Raw genomic sequence first — 27,040 nt, 5'->3', positions numbered from 1 at the left:
AACTAAAGTTTTCTATTATGCAACGTCTATAACAAGATCTGTGTTTATGTCTGTAAGATAGAGTCAATAATACTTTAAAAGGAAATTATAAGGTTTAATGAAGATTCATATTGATATTGTATGTCTAATGGCTTCAGACCATATTAAATAACAGTCATAAAAAGCTGTGGTGTGATAAACCAATAATACAGAATGGATGGCACTTTATCCTTTTCATCGCTATTCACTACGATAGCATATGATTTTTTTCTTAAAAATAGTTTCTAAATGATAGAAATACAAAGATCTCTGTAAAAGTATTTTTCAGTGGGCTCTTGGGTACTTTTCATAAAAGTGGATTTCTTTTGGTAAGGAAAGGTAAAGGAATACTAAATAGGCCACCAGCATTGTGTCCATAGTTTGTTATATGCTACCGTGTTTCCCTGAAAATAAGACCTAGCCAGACCATCAGCTCTAATGAGTGTTTTGGAGCAAAAAGTAAGACCCGGTCTTATATTATATATTATATATATATATATAATATATAATATTATTATATAGTATTATATATTATATAATATAAGACCGGGTCTTATATAATATAATTTTACATAACATAACATAACATAACATAACATAACATAACATAACATAATATAATACCGGGTCTTACATTAATTTTTGCTCCGAAAGACACATTAAAGCTGATGGCCCGGCGAGGTCTTAGTTTCAGCGAAACACGGTAGGAACTGTGATTTGCATATATTATTTCATTTAATCTGTAAATCCCTACACATTTGGTTCTATAACAATCTTCATTTTACAGATGAGAAAATTTAGTATTAGAGAATTTAAGTAACTTGTCTCCAAATTAAATAGCTGGTAAGAATTTCTGGTTGAAGAGAGCTGCAGTGAGAATCATAAAGGGCAAATGGATGAATTTAGGTATTAGACCCCAAACCGTCTTGGTGATCGATTGAATATGAGACTGAGTAGATTTAGGGCTAGGAGTTATCTAGGATGTCTCCAAGGTTTCTGGCTTGCGTAGCATTGTTCCATTCCCTGACTTAGGGAACATATGAGAAATATATATGGGAAGCAAGATGATGAGTTTGAACCTGAGCATGTTCTTTGACAAGAGTGAGATATGCAAGGGGACAAGTTTAGTAGGCTGCTTATTATGAGAATTAGGAGGCTTAAAGACAGGAATGGGGGCAGCTGGTTAGCTCAGTTGGTTAGAGTACAGTGCTCTTAACAACAAAGTTGCTGGTTCCATCTCCACATGGGCCACTGTGAGCTGCGCCCTCCACAACTAGATTGAAACAACTACTTGACTGGGAGCTGATTGGTCCTGGAAAATCACACTTAAATAAATAAAAGTTAAAAAAAATAAAAAAGATTGACCTATACTATACTCGTTAAAAAAAAAAAAGACAAGAATGGACTGGAGATAAAGCTTTTGGAGTCATCAGTTACGAATTAATCATCAAAGACATGGATAAATGTATAATATTGCCCAAAGAGCATATCTGGAATAGCAGATAAAAGAGCTATGCGTGAGACTCAGGAGGAGGGCACACTTGAAGGGAAGGGCAGAGAGAGGAGCCCACAGAAGAGACTGATAGGAGTATTCAGAAAATTGTAATTCCTCAGGGCACACACATTTTCATTTTAGAGTTCAATGATGTCACTTTTTTGTGAAATAGCTATTAAAATATTGCATCTCCTCTACATCACTCCTCTCTCCTTAGTGTATTTAATGGCACATTTTGCATATTTCTATTAAGAGAGGAGAAAAAAAAGATTTCATTGAAATTGCCAATGCATGATGTATGATTGACATGGCTATTTGTATATTTCTCCATAAATGTATAGATAACTTTTGTCAGACAGACTGGTGAAATCTTCAAAATTGCAAACATTTGTCTTTTATATAATCCTGGGGGTGGGTGGAGACAAGGGGAGAGAGTACCTTTTCTAGTTCTTTCTTCTATTACTACTTTTATCCCAGGAAACATTCATAATTAGGGATGATAGTAACTTTGAAAGGTTTATGCAAATGTTCACCTTACCAAAATGTAACCCAAATAGTCTAAGTAGGAGAATTGATGTAAAATAAAAGTATCTTGGTTAACAGAAATTTCTGTCATAAAAGTTTATGTTATTTATGCAAAAGAACTGCCAAAAGGGGACACACATAACTAGGATGAAGTAACCTGTGTGTTTCTAGACTACTTCATTATCATAGAGTTGTATTAGTTGATTTATTTCTTCATTTTTGTAAGTATATACTGTCACAAGTCTAAATAGTCTATTACCTAGTCTGTTAACTGCAGAGTCAATAGACTTTGAAAGAATGCAAATGGATCATTTTTTAAAATCCTATAATCACAATACCTTGCTTTAGGGATATATTAATTTTACTTAAATTTAAATTTGTAGCCATTAAAGGAGTTACCTTATTTATAAAACTAACGCTTGGTTCTTTTACTCTTTTATTTAACCGTAAATCAGTAATACTTTTTATGGAGGAGGGAGCGAATTGTCTGGTTATTGTCTGTATCTTAAAATCTGATACGTATTTTTTTAATTTGTTGTAGGTTTTATTGGGATTTAATAATGCTTATAATGATGGTTGGAAATCTGGTCATCATACCAGTGGGAATCACATTCTTTACAGAACAAACAACAACACCATGGATTATCTTCAATGTGGCATCAGATACAGTTTTCCTTTTGGACCTGATCATGAATTTCAGGACTGGGACTGTCAATGAAGACAGTTCTGAAATCATCCTGGACCCTAAAGTGATCAAGATGAATTATTTAAAAAGCTGGTTTGTGGTTGACTTCATCTCATCAATCCCAGTGGATTATATCTTTCTTATTGTAGAAAAAGGAATGGACTCGGAAGTTTACAAGACAGCCAGGGCACTTCGCATCGTGAGGTTTACAAAAATTCTCAGTCTCTTGCGTTTATTACGACTTTCAAGATTAATCAGATACATACACCAGTGGGAAGAGGTAAGACATATCTTTTACTTTCTTTAAGTCATTATATTTTGATACTGTTAACTATAATTTTTAAAATGAACAACTGTGTATGTATAATGAGTTTTATGAAACTCAAGGAGAAACCTTGGATTAAAAAAATTTTTTTTGGTACATGCGATATATTTGTATTTTTAATAAATATGATCAAATACTAGATTTAAATCAATTGAAAAAGTTAGTGATTGTAAAACAGTTGTTTTACGTCATTTCAGTCTTTTTTATCCCTAACAAATCCACTTTAATCAAAAAATGTTTACCCTAACTGATGTAAGCCCTCCTCCATCATGGGCGGTTGATTTTTACCTACCGTGTTTCCCCGAAAATGAGACCTAGCCAGACAATCAGCTCTAATGCATCTTTTGGAGCAAAAAATAATATAAGACCTGATATTACATTATATTATACCCGATATTATATTATATTATATTATATTATATTATATTATACCTGGTCTCATATTATGTAAGACCGGGTCTTATAGTAAAATAAGACCGGGTCTTTATTAATTTTTGCTCCAAAAGATGCATTAGAGCTGATTGTCTGGCTAGGTCTTATTTTCGGGGAAACACAGTAGTATGAATACATCAAGTGCCATCATTGATAAAGATGTATAAGGTCTATTTGCTAATCTAGTTTGTAGCATTAGCTCTATGAGATAATCTGGCATATTGTTTTTCAGAGAATTTGTGTTTGAAGAAAACAGATTTTTTTTGAGTGTTTCTAACTTGTATATATAAAACTAATTTTAGCATACTAATTTAGCTCTTTATTGTGCTTTACATATAATTATTTATGACAGTTTCTCCCTATTAATTCATTTTCTAAGATTGAGAAACAGCATACCCAGGAGAGAAATTATTACATAGACAACACAAATAGTGCACTGAATACTTATGGCGAATCTGGCCAATATTTTACTGAATAGGGCCTCTGTTGTTCTTAGGCAGTGTGGGGAGAACTGAAAGGGCTCAGCCAGCTGGAGTTTCCAAAGATTGGAGTTAAACGTGTCATCACCAAGCAAAGGAGCTTATGGTCCTGATTCCAGAGTCTGCATGTTAACCTTTTTGACTTTTGTTTCCTTCTGAGTCTACCACTTATTTTTAAATTAATTATAACATGAATTTTATTGTCTGCATAAAAATGAAGGTTGAAAGGCGTTGAGAGTCCATAAACTTGCACAAAAGAAAACAACATATTTGCTGTGGAAGAATTGTCATTTTACACATTACAGAAGTTATATTTAGCATTTTTAGGATGAATTATGTTTTGGAATTTAGGTTTAAAGAAGTCATAAAATGGAACTTACGCGAACATGAGCTCTGCTATCTTTAAGGCTTAGCAGTGTTTTGTGTGTGCTTGTCAGCGACATTTTGGTTCACAGGCTGTCAGGAACTGACATACAATAATAAGACACTGCTGCAAAGCTTTAAAAATGGATCATTCTGAAACTATGGATATGGATTATGTTTAAAATCAAATGAAGCACATTTGAGAAATTGGATTCGTCTTGTAAAGTGTCTAATATAGTACATTCCATCTAAAATGTAATAAATGTTTGGTTCTCAAACTTTGTTATACCAATTTGAGGCCAGTATCAAACCAAGATGATTATTGATAATAATAGCTAAAGTTTATTAAAGGATTATTATATGTCAAGTAATGTATCTGATTCTTCCTTTGGAGTAGTTCTATGACTCTTCCTAATAAATCTGGTAACTTGCCCAGATAAAGAGTTAGTAATAGGTAGAGCTGGAATTCTAACTGTGGCAATTTGACTCGCAAGGCAACGCTCTTAAAAACAAAACTATATAGCTTCTCACTATAACAGACTCTTTTAATGATAAATACCTTAATATTCAATTCTTTTAGATACTGATTAAAAATTGTCGGAAACGTTCCTTAACTAAGATTGTGGTCCGTGCATCATAAGAGTTGAATATTTGCCTCTTAAAACATGGTCACACAAAATAATTTTAATGAATAGCCTGTGAAATGAAAATACCCAGTCAATTAAAAATACAGTGAGCAATGCGACTATTTTAATGTCTTGTAGTTTTAACCTAATTACCCTAGAGAACGGCAGCAGGATGAACAGATGGCATCCTATCAGATAAAATGGCAGACCATGCGGACATAGAAGAGGACACTCTTTAAAACTGATGTCCTCTGATTCCTGGCAGCGGTCACAGGCACCTAGTTCTGTGTAACATGATGGTGTTTGAAAGATGGTAGAATATAATTCAAGGGTCCCACTCACTGCCACCGCTACTGTAAAATGCAATTTAATAATGCACTTACAGACATTCGGTAACCAAACACACCCAGACCAGAGTTGTGAATTGGCAAGATCTTTCTTGTAAATAAATGACCTTGATAATCTATGAACTACAAGCTCATTTAAGTGAAGAATGTTTTCTTGATATGATACCCCCATCTAACATCACGTATATCATGGATATTTAATGTCTGTGAGTAATACTGTTAAAAAGGGAAGAAACAGTAACAATTAATCCAGAATTTAATACAGATTCATTATTTCATTAACTACATGATTCAAACCCAAACCACAAAGGAACACGAATGGTTCCAAACCGGCAAATCGCTACCTGATTTTTATAAATGGCACAGGATGTGTTTGGAAGTAGAACTACAACAAACACGTCAGAAGAACTTGCTCTGTGAGCATTTAGAATAAGAGTGAACAGGAAGATGCACGTTCACCCACACGTCTTCGAGTTCTGAGTGTTTTAGTACCAAGCTGGCTAATGCTAAATTCAGCACATTTGGGGAAGTAATGTGTGAAGTCTGGAAGCGGCTACTGTTCTAGATGAATCATTTCCAAGGAAAGCAGCTGCCGTCTATAGGGAACTGCTTTCATCTTCAATGATACATTTTTTTTTCCGGTCTGAATTAGTTCAACTGAAAAAAAAACAACAAGTGCCTAAGCCAGATAAGTTAGAGAAATATTGTGAATGAAATACAGAAACTTTAAAATTTAGCCCTTATGTTACTATCGTTACTAAAGTTGAATGTTGTGGCTAATATAGAAAGAAAGAGCTGATTTGGCCAACTAATTTATGGAACACATGGTGTTAAGGAGTTTTCATGAGGCAGTTGGAAGATCAATGACTTTAAGATGCAAAAATAGAGCTCCTTGATGCTATTCCGAAACTTTATGTATATGTATTGCCAGGTGAGAAAAGCTGGGGCAATTATTTAGATAAATCAGGCCGGGAAATTCCTTTTCCTGTAATCTCCAGAAAACTGAGGTGACTCTTTCCCATTCTTATATTTTGTTTCTTTAAAAATCATTCTATTAATTCAGGATTGTTGTTATAGTTATACTTCAAGTAAAGTCAGTGGTGACCCAAGCCAGTGCTATTTTGTAACCTATCATGGGGGATCCGATTCTCATTCATCCTCCTAAAATGGACATATGGTGAGGAAATCCTTGGAAGTTAACTGGAACATTCACAATTTTTGGTAATCACCAGCCACTGAGGAGATAAAGGAAAGATTAAGAGCTTAGTACATGGCCGATTATTCAGTTAGTAGTGGTGAAGAGGCCTACGAACCTTGAATGCTGCTGATTCCAGTCATTTTATCAAGGGGGTTGATCTTTGAAATTAGTAGGTTTAGGAAATAGTGATTGAAAATAGAAATGCTACTCTGTACTGGTTATCTATTTATAGGAATCAATGTTGTAGGCAACGTAAAAAGGTGTGGGAAATCCTTGACTCTTGCATAATAACTATGGCTTTGGAATATATACCTATAACATTTTATTTTTCATTCCTCATTTACTATCCCTCAACCTTCCTTGTATAGATTTTAGACCTATCACGTTTACCTAAATCCATTTTTGTGGCAAGAAACTGGGCTTGTGGTTCTGAGCCTCGTATATGTCTATAGCATTTCAGATGAATAATATGTCTGGAACATTGCAATGCTCTTCTAGCAATCAATATTTGATTTTTATGTTGGCTTAGAGACAGATTTATAAACATTATTTTTAACAACAGAGCATTAATAAGGAAATTTATTCTACAGGGAGCTAATACAGAATGCAGTTTCTGTCTTTGGTTAATTTTAATATTCTAATGGGTTTAGATTAGAAACTAACTCTTACTACAAATTGTCTACCTATAATTACACGAGGTCTGACAATTAGGTTTGCAAACTCATCCTAGATAAAGTGTTACATACCTCATTGCTGAATATCACTATGGTCACCTTCAAAGTACTCCCCTTGGGACGCTATGCACCAACGCCGGCACCTAGTCCACCCTTCAAAGCACTTTTGGAACTCTTTTTCTGGAATGGCTATCAGAGCTGTCATTGTATTACCTTTGATGTCCTGAATGTCATCAGAATATCTTTCTTTCAATATTTCCTTTATCTTTGGGTAAAGAAAGAAATCATTGGGGGCCAGATCAGGTGAGTAGGGAGGGTGTTCCAATACAATTATTTGTTTACTGGCTAAAAACTCCCTCACAGACAGTGCCGTGTGAGCTGGTGCATTGTCGTGATGCAAGAGCCATGAATTGTTGGCAAAAAGTTCAGATCGTCTAACTTTTTCATGCAGCCTTTCAGCACTTCCAGATAGTCAACTTGGTTAACTGTTTGTCCAGTTGGTAGAAATTCACAATGAATAATCCCTTTGATATCAAAAAGGTTAGTAACATCCTTGGAACAAGTTCTCCAACTTAATTGTCAGACATTGTACAATACATGCTGCAACTACTTTCATTTTTAGAAAATGCTTAGAATTCTAAGACTTGCCCTAAGCCAAGACCAGTGTTTTCCTAAGCCTGCCCCCTACTAGGACAGAGAGAGGCTCCCTATGTCTATCAAATCAAATCTGTGTTTCTCCGCTGTGCCTTCAAGGCTCTCCAGCAAACCATTCCCCTGTCGCACTGTTGTCACTTCCTATTTGCGCCCAACGAATCTTTTCTGTTTGTTTCTCAATTTTACAGTGCATCTTGCAGAGAATGATTCTTTTTGCTTCTTTAATTTTGCATGGGCCACACCTCAGATTTGGAAAGCTTTTCTTTTTCTGTTACTCTTTTAAAATTTAGGTTTACTCTCATTTCCAGAAAACATTCTTCATTGGTTGGCTCTGCTATAATGGTCAGTACCTTACTTTGAATGATTCTACTGGCTCTGCTTGCATCTGTCCTTGCTGATAGCTCGGTTGCTAATGCTTACTTATATGCATTTTCCTTTTCTTTTGATGTACATAAACATCTACAGGGAAGAGTCAGTGTCAACTTTTGCCACTGAATCTTCTTGCACAGTATTACGGAGTTCTAAATACAGAACATTATCAGAGCCTGCCTGTCCACTAAATACATGGCAGTCCTCCATGTTTTAAATCCATTAAATAATTGCAAAAGAATATTCATTCTTCACTCCTAAGCATTTACTGGGTAGTTGCTATTTGCAGATACTGCAAATGAGAATACAAAGCAGACCCCAGCTTTGTAGGAAAAACAGACGTGTGAGCAAATAATCACAGATGGTATGGTAAGTGGTGGCATAAAGGAGGGAGTGAACAACACAGCTTTTTTCTTCCCCCGCACAAGAAGAGTGCTCCAGAGATACTTGAATGAGTTTTGAAGCTGGAATCCGGGTTTCCAAGCTGATCAAAATGGGAGCAGAAGCGTGCATTCTAATAAGACACGAAGTGCGTGCAGCCTGGCACAGTAGTTCTGTACCTCCAGAACCTAGGTAGTAAGGAGTGAGTTTGGAGGTGTAGACAGGAGTCTGTGCTACTGATGGACTTACGGTGTCATTGAGGTGTTTTAGGCAGAGGATTTATATCTTAGAATTCGGCAGAGTGAAGAAGAGTGGAGACCACGGAGGATGAAGCTAATGATACCGGTCAGGAGAGAGATTTATCACTCTTTTGCGTTTTTCATATACAACTGGTATCAAGCAGGATACTTTTTTAGATATCTAACGGGAGGTTTATCTTTGCCAAGTAGTCTTGCCCTTGAAATGTTTGTATCAAATAATAAAATATGAACAGGCCTTATGTGAAATCTATCTTTATAATACTTTATAATTTAAATTTCAATTATATTTTATATAAGTAATAGTATAAGAGAAATGTAATTATATTATTATTGATACAGATATATTTGAGACTTGTAAAAACATGGTGGTGTGAAATGGATCCTATTTCACATACTAGTATTTAGTATTCATAAATACTAGAAATTAGTATTTATGTGTGTTTATTAAAATTGTGTCTTTTATTTTCTATTTGATCTAGGGAGAAGCACTTAAAGTGACTTGTTTATGCCTAAAACTTAATAGAACATTTGTGAACTTTAAATGAAATGAGATACGTGGAAATTATTTGAAACATATAAATTTATGTATGCTTATGTTTATAAATATGAGATTCATGATGTCATCCTTCTCAGATTACACAACTACTGAAACTATCATTATTACGAGTGTGTGTGTGTGTGTGTGTGTGTGTGTGTGTGTGTGTGTGTATTTAATATTTTCGTCAGGCAAATATTGATTCTGTGAAAGACCACTAGGTGTCCTCTATTGGTTATGTTACTTTAGGGTTCTAAAATACCAAAGCTATCTTCTTTGAAATTATTCAGTTTTGCTCTTATAATTACCTAATTGCTAGGCTCTCCAGATAAAATAAATTACTATGGATGTTCATCTATGTAAACATTATTTCTCTTTACCTATACTTTCTCCTCAGGTTAAAGAATTTAAGTTCCTTCTCTAAAGAATCATTTTTAGTCTGAGAGAATTGTTTTTAAGATTATCCCGTGTATTTTTAAGGTGATATTTTAACAGATACCCTGAAGTTCTAAGGTATGGTGTGATGAGTTCTACTTGGATCTGAAATGTTAAGTCAAGACAATTAAGAAGAGATTAATGAAGTGTGGTGGGTGAATGTGTGTGTTCCAGGGAAGATACACAGTTTTACGAATGCTTTTTGGTCAGTGCCCTGCAGCACATCTGTATAATCCTAATGCTTTTCACATGGAAATCTCAGTTTAATGCTAAAATAATAAGATCAAATTCAAAATGATCAGGCCCCTATTCTAAGACTAAAATATTAGATTTTCTTAGTGCCCTGTCATTGGTCTAATCTATGTTCCTGTTTTGCATGTTTTTTGATACTTCCATGGCTATATGTTGAAAACAACCAGGCTTGTATCTATAAAGTTTCAAACTTACAGGTGTACCCCCGTGCCTCAAAATGTACATGACTGTGTGGTATCTATAGAAAGATATCTCGTGAACGCCTCAAGCTCAGTATGTCCATTTCCCCCTCAACTCTTGCCCCTCTCTCTTGTATTCTGTTGCTAAAGCCAGAAATTTACAAAGAGGTTTCCTTGCCGTTTCCCTTTCAATCTCCATTGCTGGCAGTAACCAAGTCCTACTCGTTCTACTTCCTGACTGTAGTTTGAATCCTAGTCCTCCTTCCGTCATTCCTGTCATCAGCATCCAAGTCCAAGGCAACATTAGTCATTTCTCATTTGCATTTTACCATAAACTCATTGCTAGATTTTAAAATTCACCCTTGCTTGTCTTCCCAGGACCTCAAAGTGATATTTTCAGAGTAAATATTGCCATGTCATCTACCGGCTACAAATATTTCTGTGACTTTGCATCATGACCATTAGGACGCATTCCAAAATTCAAGGCCCTTTGAAATCTGAGTCTTTCCTACTTCAGCCTAGAAAGTTATGATCATCTGTATCCATAAATGAGGAACTTGATTGATTCTGTCCATGATTTCAAAATTCCTTTGGAATATTTCCCAGCCTTATCTTCTTGCAAGTACACATACTTTCAAACTTAGTTTCCAAAGTACACAATTGTTTTTTTATTGTTGTTTGTTTGTTTTGTTTTTAAAACTATGCTAAAGCTCTTTATGTTTGTCACATATGCCATTCTAAGGCTTTTACATGTTTGTTCACTTTTCCTAAAACTTTGTTCTTTTGGCCAACCCCAATTTATTCATCACATTTAACTTAAGCTTAAATGTGATTTTAACTTAAGTTTCTTGAGGGTGGAATTAACTAATTTCTCAGGTAATGTTATTTCCATCTGTAATATGCTGTCATAGGCCCACTTTTGCTTTGTAACATTTATCACTTTTGTAATGCCTCTTGAAATATGTCTTTCTTACTATATATTAAATTCCAAAAGAGCAGAGATCATAAATTCCTTGTATCTTCAGCTCCTAGCATAGGATCTGGAAAATTATGAGGCACAGCACTACTTGCTAAATCAGTTAAATTATGCCTTCAAAGGAATTTCAATTCAGTAGGAAAAGTAAGCATGCAAACAAACAAACAAACAAACAGATAAGCAAAACAAAGTGTCTTGAATTTAATCTTAGAGGTGTTTATGTTATAGAAAACAAAGCAAAAGAGAGAAGATGTATTAGGAGAGTGTGGTAGAGAGTAGAAGAAAGGTTCTGGAAAAAGCATACTAAATTGTGTACTTTGGAAACTAAGTTTGAAAGTATGTGTACTTGCTAGAAGATAAGGCTGGGAAATATTCCAAAGGAATTTTGAAATCATGGACAGAATCAATCAAGTTCCTCATTTATGGATACAGATGATCCTAATTTTCTGCCCAATCTCACAGAATTGTTTTGAGGCTTAATGAGATGTTATTGTTACACATACTTTGAAAGTACAAAGTTTATAGAAATGTAAATTATGTTATCATAAAAGTTTCTACTAGTTTAAAATACGAAAAATCTCAAACAGAGCTCCTCTTGGCCGTGTAATGTCCTCCCTGCCTTTACAAATATTGGAAGCATTGCAAATGTTATGTATTATTTCTGCCCAAAATACACCAACTTCAGAAATGAAGCAGCAAATGAATCCGGCGAATTTGGCACAAAATGCATTCAGCCTTACATTTACCCCAAGGTGCTGTATAAATGTCTCAGTGTTCCCATTCACTGTGTATGCAGATATAACATATATTATGGCTACTGCTATTTTAGCCTCATCTATGTGCTATTAGTGTGAAAATTGGGAATGCCACTGGTCCATGAATATTGGATACAAAATTTGTGATGTGATTCTGGTTTAAATTTGAATTCGGTTCAACTGCCAGAGTGTTTCATAATAAACATGTGTTACTTTCATTATCTGGATAATTATCTCAATTAAACAAGTTATGTTGGTTGGTTTTGTATGCCATGTGCACCTGTTTATGGACAAGAGAGGTGTGATGATACATGACATAGATTAGAAACCGTATAGTGGCACCAAAGACTATTTTGTTGTTACAATGAGGTGAAATTAATCTCATCTCTGAAGGAAATGTTGAATATGCTTAACTAATCATGGAGGGGAAACTGTGTGCTTTATTGTCAGTTTCTAACAAATCAGTCTTTCACTTTAATCAGATACAATGTCAAAAGTGTTTTTATTAATTTGAAGTATGTTAAGAAACAAAATTATGCTTGCATTACGTGTGTCAAAAGTAGCAGTTGATTCATGTTTCATAAGGCAAAGCTTAGTCATTGAAATACACCAGAAGTTGTCACAGAAAGTGAGTTTTATAAGACATTATAACTGTTATGAAAGCTCAAGAATAAATAAACTTAGAACCCTTCAATTGTACTGGGTAATCACTGAGAAAGACCTACTTTGACTTCTCTTTCTGTCTTGCTGATGTATGCACTTTAGATTTTGTATGAGAGGATTCCTGTCTTAGTGTGAAAAGGAAATACATTTGGTAGGTTACATAATTCTGGTGGCTATTTTGAGTTAAGTCTGCCATTTAGGCCATTTTTTTTTTTTTTTTAAGATAGTCAAAATCTTTTTCTTATTACATCTTAAAGTGAAGTGAGGAAGGATTCTGGAAACTAGTCCCAGAGTTCCATATAATTTAAAGTACTTGTGAAGTAAGAGAAGAGTAGCCATTTTGAGATAATCTTATTCATCAGGAGTGGAATGGATTTCCCATCAAGATTGGTCATCAGTGGAAGTATTTGTAATAATGCCAGTTATCTCAGTGTTCTGTTCTTTTGTTGTTACGGTTGTGGAGATAGATTGTGTGAACATATAAAATAAACTCAGCTAAATTGAAATGAAAGTCAGGAGTAACTTCTGCAGGTCATTTCCAGGTACTTTTCTCTCGTTTTAAAAATTGGATAATGGCTTCTACTTGGATTATATGGTTGTTTAATAATCAAAGAAAAAATTCATTCAAAGTGCTTTATAAAATATAAAAGTGGAAGTCTAGAGAGAATATTAAGGTATGATATAATTAGCCAGCCAAACTAGTTCATTGATTTTTTTTCCCCGACAGAATTTCTGAAATAATGAAATGCCCATCTTGCTCAGTATTCTGGATCATACTAGAGAGTAAAAGGTGTAATTTGAGTCATGGCAGTTTGAGCTTTGAAATTTAGAATCCAAGAGCTATAACTACCTAATACATCTAACAGTAATATTTGGGGAATCAACTAGCTCTGTGGAGGTTACAATGTTTTAGTGTGGGAAACAGTTCTCCATTGTGTGAAAATATTCATCTGCATGATATTAGAAGATATTATCCATGATAAGAGAAGGATGAATGTCCAGAGCAGGCCCTTCCAGTTGATCAGCAATGAATCAAAGCATTCAAGTTTACAGATTTTAATAATATTGTACAATTAGAAATGCATCCCCATTTTTATCTAATCTGAAATTTAGAGAAATGCAGCCTTATTCGAGTATAGTCCTTAACCTGGAGGGGCATTACCTCCCTTTTTCCCCCAGCCTATGTTGTAGAAGCAAAATAACTTTATAATGACAATACTTTACCCCCAAAATGCTATATTGTTAGGAAAGAGTTATTGAAGAACTTCTAGATTTATGATATTTAAGGATCACATAAATTATTCACTTTAGAATAATATTAGAACATGTATGGATTCCAAAAGTAGTATATGTGCTCATTTCCTGACTTGCAAGGCCAGGTTATCAGTAATGGACTCTGAAATTCTAAGTGACTGATTAGTTTTTTGCTCTCAGACATTTCTTGGGAATTGTGACATTAATGGCTAAAATTTCACCATTGGCGAATGATCCATTTATGTTTTGTGGCTTTCTCCGCTTCAAAAGTATCTTATAGAACTTCAAATATACTTGAAGTCATTACTAGAAAACGTCTTAGGCAGCTAGTGGCTGAGAGTAATTGTCAAATAGTTGAGAGTAATTCTGTATGTAAAAAAAAATAGGTATGACAATGGGTGTCCTGACTTGAGTGAGAGGTGAGTTAGTTTAGTTGGGCTGCAGAGGACACAGGAGTACACCAGCAAGCGATGAAATAATAATAATAATAATAATAATAATAATAATAATAATAATACACAAATTTGCTAGTGTCTTTTGCTTCCCTGTTGTCAAATTACCAGTATTTGTCTAATGTCAAGATGAATGTTTTCATGTTTCTAAGTGTTATTACTGGGAATTTTACCAACTAAATCATCCCTCCCCCTTTCCATTTAGTTGAATTGTTATTTCACATGTTCCAAAAATCTCCAATGTCTTGAAATTAGAATAACACTTATGGCTCCAGATGATAAACAATTCCAGGGAACATATCTTGTAGCAAAATGCTACTGTTTTTGAAATAATTCTGTTTAGTAGTACATTTCTTCAATATACGATTCTATACGAGTATATTCAGTTCAATATTGTATATGTAATTATATACTAACTATTCTAAATAAAACTGAGAGACTAGGTAGTTAAATATTTTCCTGACTTCTCATTCACAAATTTCATATCTTTTTATTATTATCTAATATTGTATTTAATATGTATTAATTGGCCACCCACCAATGAGCACCACACTGGATATAAGAATACAAAGACGATTAATCAACAACTGCTGCTAAAAGAGATTTTGTAATCTAGTAGAGGATTTAGAAAGGAAATCAACAATCATAACAAATATGTGTAAGTTCCTATCTAGGAAATTCTTGAATGGAAGATTTCAAGAATAATCCAAGACTACATCTCAGCTCAGTAGGAAGGAGCTCCACAATGAATTCATAAAAGCCTGCTAAAGGAGTGGTGGTGTCTGGGCCAGATATTTACCCCCCTTTGGTCAGTCAGTTGAAACAGAAAGGGCTATTAAGTACCATGCTTTACTAAAATGTGACATTTGCTGAGTTATACAAACAACAAAAAAATAGTTTTATTTAAAATATATTGATACTGTGTTCGGATTACAAAATTACTTCCTTATACTGGAATATGAAACATTTTTATTTTGTTCGCATCATACAAATGTATGAATGATTCTTAAATGTTGAAAGTTATTTTAGAGAGAAGAAAGAACAATGTAGTTAAATTTTACAGACAGCATTGCAAACTCTATAATTATTGAGAGAATTTAACAAAAAAGAACCTAGTGTCTCTCTCACTTGTTCTCTCACTCTCTTTTCTATAGCATGAATGCTCTTGAATGAAATCAGAAAAGGTGAGATGACCATTACTAAATGATCAGTCCCTAACAGATGTCAAGAAACTGAGTTGCATTTAGGGACATGAGAGCCTAACAGCAAAGTAGTTATTCTATGGTTATGGAAACACTACTTTCCTGCAAAATGCTTGAATTTTCTCCACATTTTGCACATATCACTCATTTTCCTTGTGCCTGTCTTCTACTTCAAGTCACTTTTAACTTGGAAGGCTGTTGCAATATTGCTGCAGCTTTCCCTGAGGAATCCATGTTGATAGATTCCTCGTGCGAAAGCAAAGCCCTTTCCATCAAAAGCTGTTTTCAAGTGTTATTTTTGTCCTTACTCTTGGTGTTGAGAGAAACAACAGGCAGTGAAAGTACCTAGACTCTCTAGATAGAGAACAACACCTATTCTTTGGAGATGAGGGCATATATTCCTAGCTCTAATCATAGGTCCTGCCAATACTATGAGCTCCTTTTATCACTTTTACCTTGATAAAAGTAGAATTTTTTTCTCTGTCCTCCTCTCCTGTCCCATTTGCTGAGATTTGCTAGTAAAGAATATAAGCACAATATCTAGTAGTCACTTTTTACAACTGTGAAAAACGAAATATAATTCTCCTATCGGGAGACATAAACATGCTCATACTAAGAATGTGGAGCGTAAGCATGGAGCTGATGCACCTGTACTATACGTTATTCTTTCCACTGACGGATAGAGTCTCGGGAGAGAATGAACCAGTGTGAAGATGTATCCCGATCTGGAGACCCATTGATCTTATCTATTCATTCATTGCTGTATCATTTCATTTCTCCCTTCCAAAATAGAGGGAAAAAGTTTGTATGAAAAAATTGAAGTGATTAATGACATGTCTAAATTCAAAATAGGACTCTTCTAAACTGGCAAAATATAATTATTTACTTGAATTGCAAGACAAACATACCAGATTACTTTCCTTTGTACCTAATAAAAATCTCCAGATGATAGTTTATATTATTTAATTATCTTATTTGACATAGGAAGTAAATGCTTCATGTTAAAAATACAATTTAAATGTGATAAAATTTTGTAATTATTCTATAAACATTTTCCAAATTATGCTGTTAAAAATTTCCTGAAGGAAGCAAACATTCAAACATTTTTTTCCCCCAAATACTAAAAATCAATCAGAATAATTTCCTCACAGTTCAATCATGAAAGCATGTTAACTTACAAACTTGGGTCTGCAAAACAAAATTAAGATGCCATTAAATTTGGGAGAGGGTTTCCTTAGAGTATGTCCCTTGTGCTGCAAGACTTTTTAGAAATCCTATTCAACGTCCCCCAGTGTGTGAGTTGTTAATGGTTTCATGGAGACAATTTTGTTTTTGTTTTTCACTGTTGAAAGTGTTATCATGGGCCCAATATATCTTGTAGCTTTTCGGAGGGAAGGTCTAAATATTGCCCCCACTACATATCCATCATGGGTAGACTAGCAGTCTTGCTCCTTGTTATCTCGCACCCGCATGCGGCCTGAGCAGCTTCCATCTTGACTATTGCCTGTCATTTTCACAGGGAGAGAGAAAGCTCTGTAGGGTCTCGATTTTGCAATTCAGTGATCTGACCCAAGTGATATATGTTACTTTTTTATAACTCTTTGGCCAAAATTTGTCACGTGGCCTCACCCAGCCACAAGAAAGTCAAGAAGAGCAATCCCACCTAGGAAGCTAAGAGCTAGAACTATTTACTTAATATTAATATCCCCACTTCAGTAGTTGGAATAGATGACAGACAGAGACAAGATGTGTCTTGAATCAATCAGTAAGTTGTCCTGGAGTTAACTTGCATTAAACTTGGAATAAGTTCAAAATAAAATCAAGGACCTGCTTGATCATCCCATTGTTCTTTTTCTCATGGGTGTTTTTGGTCTTTGACAAAATAATAGAGGCACCACAACATGGCATCCTTCCTAAAGCTCATAAGGTGCTTAGAAAGCTGATGGACATACTTTTAGGCATCAGAGGGAACTGGCACTTACGTGGGTGACTACCTCAGAGATGCTGGATGTATCAATGATAAAGCAATCTTTATTTTACTTATTTTTTTGGTAATTAAACTCAAACTTCATAGGAATTTAAACATTCTATTAATGGGAGTACCGATTTCCAAGCTTCAAAGCATCAGATTTAGTGTGAGTTTAATAATTTATCAAATGTGGATGGATATTTGCATAATTTAATTTCCTATCCTCCACACTAAAAAGAATTATGATGCTTAATTTTTAGATGTTTGCCCAATCAAATAGAGAACAATCAGTGTTATAAATATATGATATAATCAGAATAATTCTTTTACAAGGAAATTTATTATACTTGAATTCTTGAGAACACTTGAAATGCAAGCATTAAACAACCAGATCTTAAGTGTGACTCATAATATATCCATTTTCCTTAGGATGTACTACTTTTGTTTGGACTTCATTTTTAAAGTACTTAAAAATCAAATACAGTTCTAAGATTGTTGGTAAATATTACTACTACTCATATCTTCAATTATTTTTTCATTCTATGCTTTGTTCCAATTTATTAGACTTGTTTATGGCCCAGAATAGATCTATCTTTTGAATGTTCTGTATGCACTCAAACAAATGTGTTTTCTGCTGTTACTGGTTGGAATGTTTTATAATAGTCAACCAGGTCCATTAACACTTATTGCAATTGTCTGTATCTTTACAGTCTTCATAACTGCTTGTTCTGGTAATTCTTGAGAGAGGGATATTAAAATATACAACTATAATTTTGGATTTGTCTATTTCTTCTTTCATTTCTATCAGTTTTTACTACATTTTCTTTGAAGCTGTGCTATTAATTTTATGCACAGTTAGGGTTGTTATATCCTCTTGATCACTTGCTCTCTTTATCAACATGAATTGACCTTTTTTAAAATCTCTGTATATACTTTGTCCGATATTAATATGGCCACTTCCTCTTTATTTAGTTAATATTTGTATGGTACATCTTTTTCCATGTTTTATTTATAACCTATTGTTTTATTTTAAAGTAGGCAGCATATCTTATAGACAGCATATAGTTGAATCGCTTTTGTTTATTAAATCAGGCGATCTAACTTAAACCATTTATATGTAATGTTTTGATTGCTACAGTTGGGTTTAAATCTACCATCTTGATATTGTGTCCTATTTAGCCCACGTTTATTTTGCATTTTGTTCTTCTGCTTGGAGTTTTCCTATTTTCCTGCCTCCTTTTATATTAATCTAATATTTTTCATGAAACTATTTTATCTTCACTATTAAAGTAGTAACTATATCTCAATTTTTTTCCAGTACTTGCTCTGAGGTTTACAATATGTCTCCTTAGCTTATCACATTTTAGTTTTAGATAATATTGTACCACTTCACATATAGTACAAGAAATTGAATACTGTATTTCCATTGTCCCCTTGCGTCCTTTGCGTTATTGTTAGCATACACTTTACTATATTGTAAATGCCAAAATATGTTGTAATTGTTTTTGCTTTAAAAAGGTAATTGTCTTTAAGGTATTTTTTTAGTGTTAAAAAAAGGCTTTTTTATATTTATTGTTGCCATTACTTTTCATTCCTTTGTATAGATCCAGTTTTCCATCTGTTACCATTTTTGTTCTATCTGAAAAACTCCCCTTAGCATTTCTTGTATTACTGGTCTGCTGTTGATGAATTCTCTCAGCTTTTCTATGTCTGACTGTCATTATTTTGCCTTGATTTTTGAAAAGTATTTTTGATGCTTTTAAGATTTTCTCTTTGTCATTGCATTTCAGGAATTTGATTTTTAGGTGCCATAGCATGGTTTTGTTCAGGTTTCTCCTACATGGAGTTTGTTGAGTGTCTTGGATCTGTGGTTTATATTTTTCACAAAATTTGTAAAAATGCTCACCATTTATTTTAAATACTCATCATATATTTTCTTTTTTTATCTACTCTTTCTTCATGGTTCTCTCCTTAGCCCTTGTAGTGACTTCACAGGCATGTGCAGATGAGTACTGAGCCAGACTCACAGGAATCCCTCTGGTGACCTTTGAGCTTTCTCTGCGTGCAGCTCCTTCATGGTAGTTTGCTCCTTTGCGTTACAAAGCCCAGCCAGCATGACCTGCCTAGCTCTACACTCTGTCTCTCAGCTCTGAGGTTTATATTCCTGTTCTCCCCAGTGTTTCCTGGAAACTCTCTAGGGAGGGAGCTGGTGCGAGGTTAGGGCTCCCCTTATTTGCTCCCCTTCTTCTCTCTGCATAAATCTTCTGTGCTATCTGTGACCCAATACTCGAAAACCATTGTTTCATGCAGTTTATCAGTTTGTCTAGTTGTGTAAGGCAGTAAGGGAAACCTGGTCTCTGTTATTCCATTATGGTCAGAGTCAGGATGCTATGCCTTGCTTCAAAAGAATCATATTTTATAGAGAGATTTTACATTTCAGATGGGTATGATATAATTTGAAACAATAAGGTCATAATTTTTGCAATTTATATGGTATAATAACAATTTACATTATGTTATGGATGTAGCCAAATTTTGATATATGGCATAAATTGTTTTATACAGTTGTGTCTGTATAGAAGGTCCAGGCAAAGAGCATAAATGTGTGCATCATAGAAAGCATTTTCATGGAAAAAGTAAAGATCATTAAAGTGAGCTATTTGCATACTTAATACCATCCTTAACTAGCCATGATTAGCTTTAAATCACCGCCATTTAACAACTGTAGTTTGTTAGGTCCTGTCTTCTACAGCTGGGATTCCCAGTGTTTTTGGTTAGCTTCACCCAGTCACTTCACTCAACGTGGGCAATTTGTATGCCAAACATAGGACACTCCCCTTTTGTGGACAAAGGATTCCAAAACTGATTTTTGGCCACCATACAAAGTAATACCTGAGTTCAGTATGTCATCTTGGACACATGGGAAGAGGCATATGAAAAGTCAAGCCTATTTTTCCTAAGAATACGAAACATATTCAAGTAGCCTAGGGCCTCTATTGTTAATTCAAATATCTAACAACTTTATTATGTTAGAATAACAGTGCATTTTAGTTACCTCTTATTTAGATAGCACTTTTAGAAGGAGGTAGTATGAGGTTGTATGACAGTCTAGGTTAAAATGTATTTTGCGTTCCATTTTTTTAACTGATACTTTTAAGCAAATTTTTTTTTACTGTGTTTTCATTTCTGCTACCAATAATGATTTTCAAAACAGATATGATTCCAACTGATTCTTTTTTTTTATTTATTTTTTATTTTTTTTTTATTAATTTATTTTTAATTTATTGGGGTGACAATTGTTAATAAAATTACATAGATTTCAGGTGTGCAATTCTGTATCACATCATCCATTAATCACACTGTGTGTTCACCACCCAGAGTCAGCTCCCCTTCCATCACCATACATTTGATCCCCCTCACCCTCATCCCCCACCCCCCAACCCCCTTACGTCCAACTGATTCTTAACCCCATTCTCCTGATACTGAGCGGAAGTGATTCTAATTTCAATCAAATGGATCTGCCAGTACAAGAATAGTTTAGGATAAAATGTGACCAGTGAGGGTAGTGAGTATATTTTAAGGTTGTATAGGGAAAAAAACAAACAAAAAGGAATAATCAGGAAAATGTTTTTATGGATGTACGTTGAAATAAACCTACACTTTTTGTGTCCCTTTGTAGAAAAACAAATGACTAACCCCTCTGAAGAGTTAAAATGTATGAGCTTTCACCTCTGCAATTACAATAGATTTATTCATTAATAATTGGCTTAGTTAGTTTCTTCTAGAATAGCAGCTCTGTTTTAGCATTGAACTTTTCCCAACAAAATATTGTAAAAATTTTTAAACATACAGAAACGTTAAAAGAATTTCACAGTGAACACATATTCACTACGTAGGCCCTTTAACATTCTACTAAATTTGTTGTGTAACATATTCATGTTTCCAATAACCTATCAATTTTTTTCTTCTATGCCTTTCAAAGGAAGCTACAAACCACAGTCTTCTTCCTCCAAATGTTTTAGTATGCATCAGATGCTCAATTTTAAGCTCTTGGTACTGTACATATACTATGACATACAAAGCACTTTTTTGATGTAATTTGATGTAATTTTGATGTAATTTTTTGATGTAATTTTTGATGTAATAACATAACAAGAATAAAAATGATTAGGTCATATAAATATTATGAGCATTAAGTAACCTTGAGAAATTGTAAAATATATTCTTGTGATAATGCTTTCATCATGATTAAGTTTATTCAGTGACTATTATATTTTCCTTTAAATACCTCTAGCTTTTAAATCTTTATTCATTTTTATGATTAAATAAGTGCAACTCTCCTTAGATTCGAAAATATTCTTAACTTCCTTCCTCTGGGCTTGGTTCCTTCACCGGTGTAAAGAAGAGGTTGAATGGGGTGATCTCAGGTAGCTTTTCCAGGCTTATCCTGCCCCAATCCTCACTCTTCTCTTCCCAACGCATTAGGCTTTTGATGGTCTGAGAACACATATGTGTCATGTAAAATGCTCAATGATGGTAAAGAGGCACTAACTTTTCAGTTTTTGTTTACTTGTTGTTTTTTAAGTTCAACTCCAGGCAGTCTCTATCTACCTTGACATTTTAGGTCCAACGTTTATTTCCTCAAGAGAAGTAAAGCACCAAGTTTGAAAACACAAGTTAACTGGCATTTTATTGCATATTTATGCCAACAACATTCGAGTGTTTCTTACAGACTGAAGTGTCCAAGAAGCTGCTAATTTGCTTGTTCTCTATTCTGGTGTGGTAGTCCATATATTATTCATTTTGCCTCTATACTTGTGACAATAAAAATGTGATATATTTAAATAATGGTGTCTAAAATTTCACCAATAAGCTGAGACTGTTATTCATATTTCACTTGTTAATGGTTAATGAATCAATGCAGCGATCATTGTTTCAAGAAATACCATACTTGGGGTTATGGCATGACATTACTCTGATACACAAATTTATAAATAATGGTAATCCATAAGCCGTAATACCTTCACAGCCACTCAAATGAAGTAAATGTATGTTTATTCCCTGTCATGGCCTTTTTACCTAGAGTTAGACATTATATTAGTAGATACAAATACACAGGATAGACTGTCTGTCTTGATTGTGTACCCTAAATAAGTGGCTCTTAGATTTTATTTCACAGACAAGGAATTTATTTTCTTCTTAAAGCGAATGTGTGGTACAAAGTAGTCATGTTAGCTGTTTATTTAATAAGAGACTTATGACATATCTGCCATCTACTATTGTTACAGTTTCGTGTCACAGTAGAAATGTAGAAGACAATGAGGAACAGTCGATGAAACTATCTCGTGGTTCCCCAGATCAGTGCAAAATCTCACCATGGCTGTGCCTAGTCCACAGAGAAGCATTTGGAGTGATGGCTCAGTCTAAACAAAATCATCAAGAGGATGAAAGAGAACATTATGCATCCATTTTTCATGATGCAAACCTATCACGTGCATTCACATTCCAATTATTCTGGGAGAGAAATGGTACATGTGTAACTTAGTGAGAGGAGACATTGCTGCTATTCAGATATGAAGCCTTCTAGTGACTTGGAGTGATAGATGGCTGATTTTGCATGGTTCTACATTTCAGTGTCAGTTACAAAAAAGAAAGCTGTCATCTCGAGAGGAAGAACAGGATGAAATCAGAATTACCAGAATTACAGAATTGTACTCCTTCCTGCCTGAAGGCATAGTCATCTTATTCTGCATCAGCTCTTAAGAGTTTGACTTTGAGAAATATATTTGGACTAGAAGTGTGTTGGCGAATGAATGGACCCAATTTGTCATATGGAAATACTTAGTCTTCCTGTGATGTTTTAGCTTTGTTTTCCAAATTGGATCCAGTAACTCCTCTGACTCCTCTGTTGAAAGCTTCCAATGGCATATAATAAAATCTAAATGCCTTTAATGACCACTAAGACCCTGTGTGATCTGGCCCCTGCTAACCCCTCCAAAGTCAGCTCGTAACACTCCCCCGTTTTACAGATCACACATTAGCTTCAGTAGATTTATTTCTGTTCCTTGAAGCTCAGCCCTTGTTAGGATTTTTGTTTCGGCTTCTTTTGAGCTCTGTCCTGATAAGGCTCCATTTCCCTCTCTATGTGATAGGGTGATAGACAACTCAGGGGAATGTTATAAGTATTGAAATGAGCGAGTGTTTTTATAAAAAGCCCAAGACGGAGCCTAAATCCAGTGCATGGCACATAGAAGGGATTTTATGAATCATAAACACAAAATGTGTGCCTTTATCATTCTAAATATTCTCTCTTTTTTTACTGTAAATATACCTTGTATGTAAACAAGGCCAGAAAGATAATTATATGACTGAATCAAAATAGTGACCTAATAATGTCGACATTTTTATCATGTATAAGTGTTTATAATAAACTAATACATTTCACAAAGTACCCTGAGGTCACGCTTAGCTCAATGCACTTTTGTAATTTTATTTTATTTGCGTTGTATTGAAATATTTTATGAACATATTATTGATATATGTTTTTCCATACTCTTTAGGTTTCCCAAAATCTGTACTTTGGCTTAAGAAAAAAATTCTCCTTCCAAGCTGAGAGTGTTTTGCATTCTCTGATTTTAGAGGTAAAACAATTTAACTAGAGCTCTGTATTTCTTTCCATTTCATATCTAATTACGGACAGAAGTATCATGAATTAAGTAAGTTTGCAAAGGGTAGTGGTGTGAGATGTTATGAAACTTTAGGCTAAACGCAAGCCTGGAGGAACTGGGGTGGCCTACGTTTTACTTGCACTTGCTGTAGGAGAAGGTAAATCCTCACTAACTGAACATGCAGATAAGTGCTTATCTAATACTAACATGTACGAGTAAACCAGGGCCTCAATTAGATGAAGCATTTCCATGAGGAAAGCCAAGGATGATATTTTGGCCAGGAACCTGAGGGCAGAGAGGAGAGAGAACATGTGCACCCTCATCATCTCAGAGCACCATGGGTTTCTGGCAAGAAGTGTCCTCCTTCCTGCAGAGCTGACTCATAACCTCACGGTCACACTGCCTGACACATCATCCCGCAGTATCCCCTGCCTCTTAGTTTGCCTCTGTAAATGCGAGCCTCAGACAACAATGTGTTTCCCGCTCCCAGATGGTTCCATATATCCACTATTCTGACTTCCTCTCACCTCCCATCCACCCCCCACCCCCTACACTTCTCACGGGGCCTTCTGAAGCTATAGGTCTTATCGACAATATGCCTATGACCTCCAATTCTTCTTTAAACATTCCATTCATATTCCCCACCCCCCCAAAAAAAAAAATGAAACCAAGTTCTCACTTGAGGATGTTTCCTCTGCATCCCATGCAAGTGTGACTTTTCTGTTTTTTCCTGCTCAGCCTCAGGGATTGCAAATGAGAGGTGTGTTTATCCTCAGTGCCAGTGACAGCGCATCCCCCTCCCTCTAGCTCACTGACTGCTCCACTACTCTTTCCCACTGTCTCCATATCCGATCCATTGGCTCTATTTCAAAATAGATCTGGAATCTGATCATTTCTAATCAGTTCCACTTTTACCATGTTTTCCAAGCTATCATCACATCCCACCTGGGTTATCGTAACACCTCCTAAATGATTTCTTTACTTCTACCCTGTACCCTTCGGGTTTGTTTTTCATGTAGCTGCCAGAGCATGCCTTTGAAAATCTAAGTCAAAGCATGTCGCTTCATGACTCCAAACCATGCAATGGCTTTCAATCCCATGACCAGGCCCTTAAGGTCCTCCATTTTCTGACTCCCTAACTACCTCTGTTTTTTTGGTCTTCTCTTGCACGATCCTTTTTTACTTCTCTCTAGCCATGCTGTCTCCCTGCTGTACCTAGAACTTTACCAAAAATGCCCGTGACTCATGGCCTTTGCACAACTCTTTCCTTTGTCTACAATGTTCTTTCACTAAATATTTTCTCATCTTCCACTTCTTTCAGATCACTACTCAAAGGCCAAGTTATGGGTAAGATCTTTCTCCACTTCCCAGTATAAAATAGCAATCTTCTCCACTATTTACAATTTGTACTGCTCTGTTTTAGTTTTTCCCCATAGCGCTTATCACAATTTCATATATTATATATTTGTTTGGCCCACTCACCCAAGAATGAAAGCTGTATGAGAAATGAGACTTTGTTTTACTTATTTTGTCCTTTTCACCTAGAACAATTTCTAGAATTTAGTAGATTTATATTCATTATGTGTTGAATGAATGATTAAATTGTCTCATCACTCTTTAGAGTTAGAATAGGATGGATTCTTTACTTCAGTAACCGGAGAGGTTTCTCCCACCTGCAAAGAAGAACTACCTTTACCAAGTTCCACAGGATGGGAAGGAAATGAATGTGGGTTAATAATATTATAGTACTTAAGATTAAAGTTTCTTGGGGATTTCATGTCTGTGTCAAGAGAAGGGTATTATATAACTTATTTATTAAAGCTTAGAATTTTAGAGATAAAGCTGATCTTAGGGAAAACTGAGACACAAAGTGATTTTGTCCAAATTAATGGAACTAATCAGTGGCAGGCAAGGTTGCCTCTCAGCCTCATTATTCTCCATTCAGGACTCATTCATTCAACAATGAATATTTACTGAGTACCCACTCGGGGTTTGCTGTAGTCAAGGAGACAGACACAGGATCTCTGATCTCTGATGGATCTTACAGTAGCATGGGACATACAGGTTAAAAATATGGAAATGAAATACATACCATCTTGGGCTATGTACTCTGAAGGGGAAAATGACATTTAAAAAGTGATATGACAATAATGAATATCAACAATAATTTAATAAAAAATAAAACTATAAAAACTAAAAAAAAAAAAAGTGATATGAGAGGAGACTGACCCAGTCTGAAGGGTAAAGTAAGCTTTCCCTGAATAGGTAATCATGAAGTTAATAGCGTTTTGAGTGATGAGAAGTTAGCAAGAAGAAGAGGAAGGGACTATATTCCTCGCAAGAAGACTAGATACTTATCCCTGGAAGGAGCAAGAAGAAAGGTTAGATGACCTTTGACTCCTGCTTTGGTATTATTATTATTATTGTTATATTGACAACTTATTTAAGCATAGTAGATACCAGGAACGGTATAACCTCAGATGCAATTTAACAGTGAATAAATGTTCTTTTGTCTGCTCTTTCCAGTTTCAGGAATGGGCTTGCCATTAGCTTAAAAGTTTAACCTCTTGTTTGTGTTAGTGTTCTTATTTTCAGTTTCTTATTCTTTCAAAAAGCCCTCTCCTGACAATCTAGTTCTTTGTAGCTCATTCTTTCTCATCCAGCTAACTTCCTATTTTTATTGCCGAATCATCCAATCAGGCCTAATTGTCTCTCTCTCCAGCTGGCTCTGTCCTTTTAGAGAAAAAATTCTGCTACAGGTGCATTTTTAAAATTAGGAAAATATGAGTGCCTAAATATGGACACAGCTAGATTTTAATGGTGAATTCTTAAGATAAAAAAGATGATTAGTATCTTTCAGTTTTCATCA

The 27,040-nt window shown here is 34.9% G+C and overlaps 1 protein-coding gene across 1 annotated transcript in view; it reads left to right on the top strand.

The window, feature by feature from the left end:
- Positions 1–27,040, top strand: part of HCN1 (hyperpolarization activated cyclic nucleotide gated potassium channel 1) — a 346,451-nt gene that overhangs the window by 39,624 nt on the left and 279,787 nt on the right. Inside the window, exon 2 of the mRNA XM_033110926.1 lies at positions 2,580–3,003. Coding sequence (XP_032966817.1) covers positions 2,580–3,003 — 424 coding nt within the window. The remainder of the gene's footprint in view (positions 1–2,579; positions 3,004–27,040) is intronic.

The sequence above is a fragment of the Rhinolophus ferrumequinum genome, chromosome 7 (genome assembly GCF_004115265.2).
Source record: "Rhinolophus ferrumequinum isolate MPI-CBG mRhiFer1 chromosome 7, mRhiFer1_v1.p, whole genome shotgun sequence".
Classification (NCBI taxonomy): Eukaryota; Metazoa; Chordata; class Mammalia; order Chiroptera; family Rhinolophidae; genus Rhinolophus; species Rhinolophus ferrumequinum.
Note: the sequence above shows the minus strand (reverse complement) of the source record. Positions and strands in the feature narration are given on the sequence as shown.